At 47.3% G+C, this 8,397-nt stretch overlaps 1 protein-coding gene across 4 annotated transcripts in view; it reads left to right on the top strand.

Annotated features, from left to right (window-relative positions):
* Nucleotides 1-468: 468 nt before the first annotated feature.
* The window catches only part of MTOR (mechanistic target of rapamycin kinase), a 150,293-nt gene continuing 142,364 nt past the window's right edge, over nucleotides 469-8,397 (top strand). For 3 of the 4 annotated variants that reach the window (XR_004182730.1, XR_004182731.1, XM_031664368.1), the window contains exons 1-5: nucleotides 469-585; nucleotides 3,315-3,490; nucleotides 4,140-4,248; nucleotides 5,543-5,775; nucleotides 6,516-6,716. Coding sequence is in view for 2 of the 4 variants with exons in the window: in XM_031664368.1 (XP_031520228.1) it covers nucleotides 3,329-3,490; nucleotides 4,140-4,248; nucleotides 5,543-5,775; nucleotides 6,516-6,716 (705 nt within the window). In the remaining 2 variants the exon portion in view is untranslated. The remainder of the gene's footprint in view (nucleotides 586-3,314; nucleotides 3,491-4,139; nucleotides 4,249-5,542; nucleotides 5,776-6,515; nucleotides 6,717-8,397) is intronic. The other variant, XM_021935935.2, reaches the window with a different exon arrangement.

Raw genomic sequence — 8,397 nt, 5'->3', positions numbered from 1 at the left:
ATGCTTATTAAATGTAACAAAAGAGAAATCATAGGATCCATAAAGAGCGCTAGCCCGAAACGTCTTCTGATGCAGTAATTCCTGGACGCCAGCATTGCTCACACTCTCCTCTCAGAATTACACCGGGAGGGGTCGCGAACCTCTGCTAGCCGCTCTTGGTGCGATCCGGAGGTACCCAGACAGCGGACACCCTGAGTTCACAGCCCGGATGCAGAGGGGAATCCTAGCAGCGCCGCACCGGATGTGTGAGTGGAAGTGACTGAGGTCAACTCACGACCGATTGGTTCTCCCGAGTGGACCCAAGCCTGTTTTCAGCTGCCACTGGCCGCGTGGTTTGTCTATTTGAATAGTCCCCGCCCCCTGGAGAAGCCGGGTCCTGAAGCTTCACTTCTTCTTCATTACTATTGGCCTGTTTTTCAGTCCATCTTCTTCCTGTACGTGTCGATTGGTCCTCAGGGCTAGGAACCCTCCTTCCCTCGCTCCCGGTTTAGAGGACAGCGGGGAAGGCGGGCGGTGGGGCAGGGGGCCTGAGGCGGCGGTAGCGGTGCTGGCGGCGGCAGCTGAGGCCTTGGCCGAAGCCGCACGGTGAGTCTAGGGCCTGGAACGACCCCTCTGAGGCGGCGTAATGTCCAGACCCACGGCCAACCTGCCCGTGGGGGGGCAGGGGAAGCCGCCCGTCTGGGACGTGGGGTCCCCACACTGCCGGCCCCACGACCTGGGCACCGTCTGAGCCCTTGAGTCCCACCCCTCGAGGCAACGCCCACCTCCCCGGGACCCCCAAGAGACCCCTGCACCCTTCGGCCCGCGGTACGTCCGCCCGAAGGCCGGCCCATCAGCTCTGGTACTGCCCTTTGGGTCTTTTGCCCGTTACAGCCAGCCTTTTTTTCTGAGCCACGTACAAAAATTTTGTATCTCTGCCCCAGGGAACACCAGCGTCCGTGTCAGCCCCTTATCCTCCACCGTGGACACTTCTCAGAGACCCAGTCACCGAAACTGAGCTCGGTTACATCGTTGGGGTACATCCTCTCGCCTTCTCCCCCAGCCCCATCCCTGTTTCTCCCATCCAATTTTAACTTACTTAAGCCCTATCAAGACCCTTAGGATGTTTGACTTCAGATATCCTAAGTTTAATTGAATTCAGCCTGGAGCAGATGGCCTGTGAGCCTCAGACCATATGAAGTTACACTGGTTCTTTCCTGAGCCTTTCCTTGCCAGCCTCCTTCCTCCCTTTCATACACACACACACACACACACACAAACTGGAGTAGTTTTCTTAGTAGGGATTCTTAAGTTTTTTCTCCCCTAAAGGATAACATTTCTTTCTGCAGTCTTCTTCTTGGCACTGGAGTATTTGAAAGCTTTTCAAAACCAATTATTCCCTGTTTTTCCTCTGTGCCTTACAAATTGGTTCAAAAATAAGAATTTTGAGAAATTGGTTTTGTAGCATAAGCTGAACATACTTAGGATAGGTATATGTTACACCCATAGCAGTGTGGGCATAATTGAGGAATGAAGGAATGATCTCAGAAACTAATTGGTTTCTTTTAGCTTACATTTGAAGTGCTAGTCCCCTGTAGAACTGCATTGTTCAGTACAAGAACCACCGGCCACATGTGGCTGTAGAACACTTGAAATGTGACTAGTTCAGGTGGCTCACACCTGTAATCCCAGCACTTTGGGAGGCCAAGGCGGGTGGATCACCTGAGGTCAGGAATTTGAGACCAGCCTAGCCAACATGATGAAACCCCATCTCTACTAAAAATACAAAAAAAAATTAGCCAGGTGTGGTGCTGCACATATGTAGTCTCAGCTTCTTGGGAAGCTGAAGCAGGAGAATCATTTGAACCCAGGAGGTGGAGGTTGCAGTGAGCCAAGATCACGCCACTACACTCCAGCCTGGGTGACGGAGAGCAAGACTCTGTCTCAAAAAATAAATAAAAGTGAGTAGTCCAAATTGACATTGTCGTAAGTGTAAAATGCACGTTAGATTTTGAAGACTCGCTACAAAAAAAGAATGGACACTATATCAATTTTTAAAATGTTGATAACATGTTGAAATGATATTTTGGATATATTGGTTTAAGTAATTAATTTCACCTGTTTCTTTTCACCTTTTAAAATATGGCTACCAGCAGCTTTAAAATTACATTTGTGGATCACTGTATTTCCTCTTTTTTTTTTTTTTTTTTCAGTTGGGATGGAGTTTTGCTCTTGTCGCCCAGGCTGCAGTGCAATGGCGCAATCTTGGCTCACTGCAACCTCCGCCTCCTGGGTTCAAGTGATTCTCCTGCCTCAACCTCCCAAGTAGCTGGGATTACAGGCACGCACTGCCATGCCTGGCTAATTTTGTATTTTTGGTAGAGATGGAGTTTCACCATATTCCCCAGGCTGGTCTCAAACTCCTGACCTCAGGTGATCTGCCTGCCTTGGCCTCCCGAAGTGCTGGGATTACAGGCGTGAGGCACTGTGCCTGGCCTATATTTCTATTAGACAATGCTGCTGTAGAATAATAATCTGTCTTTTTAGACTGAACTTGAGCAAAGGGGCAGTCTTAGTCATTTTTGATTCTTTCCCTACCTCCCCACATTTGTTACCTGGCACTGTGCCATGTACATAGTAGTAGTAGTAATAGTAATAGCTAACAATTATTAAGAACTCAGTATATGCCCTGCACTGTTTTAAATACTTTTTGACATGTATTAACTCATTTAGTCCTCACATCAACCCATGAACTAGGTACTATTATCTTCCTATTGTAGTTGAAGAAACAGACATTTTTAGTGTCTTTCTCAAGGTATATAACCTTGTTTTTGTTTTCGTTTGTTTTTGTTTTGAGACAGTGGAGTGGCAGGATCTTGGCTCAGGGCAACCTCCACCTCCCAGGTTCAAGTGATTCTCCTGCCTCAGCCTCCCGGGTGGCACGTGCCACTACGCCCAGCTAAGTTTTGTATTTTTAGTAGAGATGGGATTTCACCACGTTGGCCAGGCTGGTTTCGAACTCCTGACCTCAGGTGGTCCTCCTGACTCGGCCTCCAAAACTGCTCAAGGTATCTAACCCAAGGATTCAAACCCAAGTAGGCTAGCTCCCATAGCCCGCAATTTGACCCTCCCTACCACACTGCCTCTTTTAAACATCAGTCATTGTTTAATGAATCTAGGCTTTCTAAATGTTCCTCAATAAGATCTCTCAACCTTTTTAGAATCCCCTGCCTGACAAGGGCTTGGGGGAGATCTGTGTTGGATGACCAGGGCCATAAGTAAATGTATCACCATACTTTCTTGTTCAGAATATTAAAGGAAACTTCTCTTTAAAGAACCTCAGGGCAAGATGCTTGGAACCGGACCTGCCGCCGCCACCACCGCTGCCACCACATCTAGCAATGTGAGTGTTCTACAGCAGTTTGCCAGTGGCCTGAAGAGCCGGAATGAAGAGACCAGGGCCAAAGCTGCCAAGGAGCTCCAGCACTATGTCACCATGGAACTCCGAGAGGTGCTTCTGCGATTTGGGGCCAGTCATTGTGGGATGTTTGGGCTAAATGTGTCATCACTGGTTTAGACTTTTTTTGGACAGCTAAGCGAGGATTTGGAAAACATTATTTTAGAAAGGCACTCAACCTCTCACATCCATAAAACATGCAGGTTCTTTTGCAGCAGTTGCACATTTCTGTGGCATTTTTCTTGTTTGTGGTCACATTTTAGGGGCCAGAATAGACTTAGCTGTTTCTTTTAGCTTTTTCTTTTTTCCTTACCACATACCACACCCTCAAATGCTTTCTGTCTGATAACAGTGATTGGGATGGGTTTGGAGAGTTGAGAACTAGGGACTTTCTAAATAGAGACCAGACTTGAGGTCAGAGACAGTATCTTGTTTATCCTTGTATCCCTGGTACTAGAAAGAATCTAGGACAGAACATTTTCTGCCACAGAGTAGATACCCAATAAATATTTGTTAAATAATCAGAGGATTGCAAGTTCAGGTGCTCTACAGTGTAATCCTGTAGAAGTGGGCAGTAGCTTGTCTTCTTTGGTTTGAACTATACTGCCTGCCTCTCAGGATCTAATCTTTAGATGCCAGCCCACTCCCACCACCACAGTCAGAGAATTACTAGAAATTGTTCTGATTATATCTTCTTTTGCAGATGAGTCAAGAGGAGTCTACTCGCTTCTATGACCAGCTGAACCATCACATTTTTGAATTGGTTTCCAGCTCAGATGCCAATGAGAGGAAAGGTGGCATCTTGGCCATAGGTAAGGACAGAGTCTCTGGTCACAAAAACAACACACTCACCTTTGTGCCCGTTGCACCCTGTGTCTGCCACTTACTGGATGCTAGTTCATATTTGCTTAATGAAATTTAAGAAGCCTGTGGCTTTTAATTCTAGCAGCAGTCCTGGGCTACAGGAAAAACGTATTTTTAGATGTGGAGGTGGAGTCTCAGAACCATTGAGTGACTTTTCAGACAGTTTACCAGAGCTGAGACTGGAAGCCAGCTTTCTTTCCCCTCCTTCATGTTGCGTTTTGTGGGCTCTGGTTCCTCAGTAGAGCAGGGTTTTGCATAGTGGGACTCACGAATGGAAAAGTGGAATCAGTATAGTTAATAAAAAGCAGGTCTCTTTTTTTTTGAGATGGAATCTTACTCTGTTGCCCAGGCTGGAGTGCAGTGGTGCAATCTTGGCTCGTGGCAACCTCCGCCTCCTAGGTTCAAACGATTCTCGTGCCTCAGCCTCCCGAGTAGCTGGGATTACAGGCACCTGCCACCGTGCCCGGCTAGTGTTTGTACTTTTAGTAGAGACAGGGTTTCACCATGTTAGGCAGGCTGGTCTCGAACTCCTGACCTCGAGTGATCTGCCTACCTCAGCCTCCCAGAGTGCTGGGATTACAGGTGTGAGCCACCACACCTGGCCAGGCAGGTCATTTTTAACTTCTAAGGACTGGTCATCAGTCCTGTGAATTATTATCCAGTCTCACTTGCTTTCCCTTTTTGGGGGACTAGGGGGGAAAATTATACTAGCATAAGATTATTTTGCTGTATGTAAATATTTCTGGCATAAGTATTAAATATCTGGGTTAAAATAAAAATTGTGTCCTTGCCCTCTAGAAGTGTACTCAAAGTAGAATGGAGGGATCACTTGCCAGCTTTTTTTTCTTTTTTTTTTTCCTGAGACAGAGTCTTGCTCTGTCACCTAGGCTGGAGTGCAATGGCGCAATGTCGGCTCACTGCAACCTCCGCCTCCCGGGTTCAAGCAATTCTCTTGCCTCAGCTTCCCAAGTAGCTGGGACTACAGGCGCATGCCGCCTCACCCGACTAATTTTTTGTTCTTGTTGTTGTATTTTAGTGGAGAAGGGGTTTCACCATATTGCCCAGGCTAGTCTCGAACTCCTGAGCTCAGGCAATCCGCCCACCTTGGCCTCCCAAAGTGCTAGGATTACAGGCTTGAGCCACTGCGCCTGGCCAGCACTTGCCAGCTTTTAGTTGAAGTCTGTGTACTTTCCTAGTCAGCCTATGCCCCATCATCACCTTTTGCCTTCCTCTCTTTTCCAGCCAGCCTCATAGGAGTGGAAGGTGGGAATGCCACCCGAATTGGCAGATTTGCCAACTATCTTCGGAACCTCCTCCCCTCCAATGACCCAGTTGTCATGGAAATGGCATCCAAGGCCATCGGCCGCCTTGCCATGGCAGGAGACACTTTCACCGCTGAGTATGTGGAATTTGAGGTGAAGCGAGCCCTGGAATGGCTGGGTGCTGACCGCAATGAGGGCCGGAGACACGCAGCTGTGAGTGCCTGCAGGGAGGAGCACAGCCAGGCTTGGGGAGCGATGGTGTCATGGTGGGGTCTTTTGCTTCCTTCTGAGGCTCATCCCTGAAAAAGGCTGGTTAGAAGGGCTAGGATTCCAGGCTGTGAGATGGGGTAGAGTCCGTCCTTAAGAGAGAATCTAGCAGTGGTGTGGTAGGGATCAGAAGCATCAGCCGCATGCTTTCCAGTCCGCTGCCCTTCAGAGGAGGCAGTACTGTGAGGAGGGGGCATGGTACCAGGAGAAGGACACACACTTGGACCCTGGCTCAAGTCTTGGCTTTACAACTTCCTACCTAACTCTGTAACCTGGGGCAGCTTCTGACCTTCAGTTTCTTCCTCTGTCAAATAAAAATAACAACAAGATTAAACATTAAACAGGATTATCCATTCAATAATTGTTTACTACATACCTACAGTATTCCAGGTAGAGTTCTGTGCTATTAGTATAGTGATATAGAAAGCATAAAACACATCTGCACTTCCAGAGCTTATATTCAAACATTACAAGCATTCTGTGTTTGTAAACAACTTAGGATAATGACCACTGAGATGTTTAACCAAATTTACTTTCTTCCTCTGTCCGCAGAATTTCCTAGCTGGAAGAGTGAGCAAGCCTTCTCTGTTCCTAGTGTGTATGGCTCTAAGATGATAAAAGACCGTACTCCTGAGAGAACAAAGCACTGGTACCGACGAGAGTTCTCGGTTTGTCTTTTTCTCCAGGTCCTGGTTCTCCGTGAGCTGGCCATCAGCGTCCCTACCTTCTTCTTCCAGCAAGTGCAGCCCTTCTTTGACAACATTTTTGTGGCCGTGTGGGACCCCAAACAAGCCATCCGTGAGGGAGCTGTGGCCGCCCTTCGTGCCTGTTTGATTCTCACCACCCAGCGTGAGCCGAAGGAGATGCAGAAGCCTCAGTGGTACAGGGTGAGGAGATGGGTCCGTTCCCAACACTAGGAAAGCACGTCTACATAGAGAATCACCTGGCCTGAGGGGCAGCCACAGGCCCTTGCCATGGAGCAAGAATCAGTTTTTGTTTTGGTCTCAAATGAATTTTTTTTTTTTTTTTTTTGAGCTGGATAGCCCAGGCTGAAGTGCAGTTGCACAATCTCAGCTCATCGCAACCTCTGCCTCTCGGGTTCAAGCGATTCTCCCACCTTAGCCTCCCGAATAGCTAGGACTACAGGCGTGTACCACCACGCCTAGCTAATTTTTGTAATAGAAACAGGGTTTTGCCATGTTGACCAGGCTGGTCTCGAATTCCCAACCTCAGGTGATCCACCTGCCTTGGCCTCCCAAAGTGCTAGGATTACAAGCATGAACTACCATGCCCGGTCTCCAGTGAATTTTTTATGCTCAGTATGAATCAATAGTTACTTTATTGCATTTTTTTAAAGCAAACATATATGGATTGCCACACCATTATTCTATACGTTATTTTATGTATGACTAAGAATGCAAACATGCCACTTAAACTGTGACTTGGTACCTCTTTTTTTTTTTTTTTTTTTTTGAGTCTGGGTCTTGCTCAGTCACCAGGCTGGAGTTCAGTGGTACGATTTTGGCTCACTGCATCCTCTGCCTCCTGGGTTCAAGTGATTCTCCTGCCTCAGCCTCCCGAGTACCTGGACTACAGGCATGTGCCATTATGCCCAGCTAATTTTTGTATTTTCAGTAGAGATGGGATTTCACCGTGTTGGCCAGGATGGTCTCGATCTCTTGACTTCATGATCCACCTGCCTCGGCCTCCCAAAGTGCTGGGATTACAGGCATGAGCCACTGTGCCCAGCTGACTTTGTACCTTCTTCTTACCAATAATTATAAGACATCTCATCCGGATTCTCATGCCTGTAATCCCAACACTTTGGGAGGCCAAGGCAGAAGGATTGCTTAAGCTCAGGAGTTTGAGACCAGCCTGGGCAGCATGTGGGACCCCATCTCTACAAAAAATAAAAAAATTAGCTGGGCCTCGTGTTACATGCCTGTGGTCCCAGCTATTTGAGAGGCTGAGGCGGGAAAATTGCTTGAGCCCAAGAGATCAAGGCTGCAGTGAGTCATGATCACACCACTGCACTCTAGCCTTGGCAATGAAGTGAGACTCTGTCTCGGAAAAAAAAGACATCTCTTTTCAGAGATGTTAAAATATGGAAAAATAGATGTCTTAAAATCAGTGTGATACAAATGATACCAATTTAGAAAGTGCCAGTTCTCTCTGTTCTAGTATCATGAGGCCTGTGCTGATTACTGCTGCAGAGGGAACTTATCAGTGAGTCTTATATTAGAAAAAGAGCTCTGAACATGGGATTGAGAGACCTGGGTTCCAGTCTTGCCTTTGCTGTGTTGTCTTGGACAAGTCACTTAAATTCTTTGAGTCTGTGTTTTTAGCTGTTAAATAGAGATGATGATGGTATCTTCCTCAAAAGCTTATTATGAGAATTGAAGCCGGGGCCGGGCGTGGTGGCTCACACCTGTAATCACAGCACTTTGGGAGGCTGAGGTGGGTGGATAACTTGAGGTCAGGAGTTTGAGACCAGCCTGGGTAATATGGTGAAGCCCTATCTCTACTAAAAATACAAAAATTAGCTAGGCGTGGTGGTGTGTGCCTGTA

Source organism: Papio anubis, chromosome 1, assembly GCF_008728515.1.
Source record: "Papio anubis isolate 15944 chromosome 1, Panubis1.0, whole genome shotgun sequence".
NCBI classification, from domain to species: domain Eukaryota; kingdom Metazoa; phylum Chordata; class Mammalia; order Primates; family Cercopithecidae; genus Papio; species Papio anubis.
The sequence above is the reverse complement of the archived record's forward strand: the minus strand, read 5'-3'. Positions and strand labels throughout refer to the sequence as shown.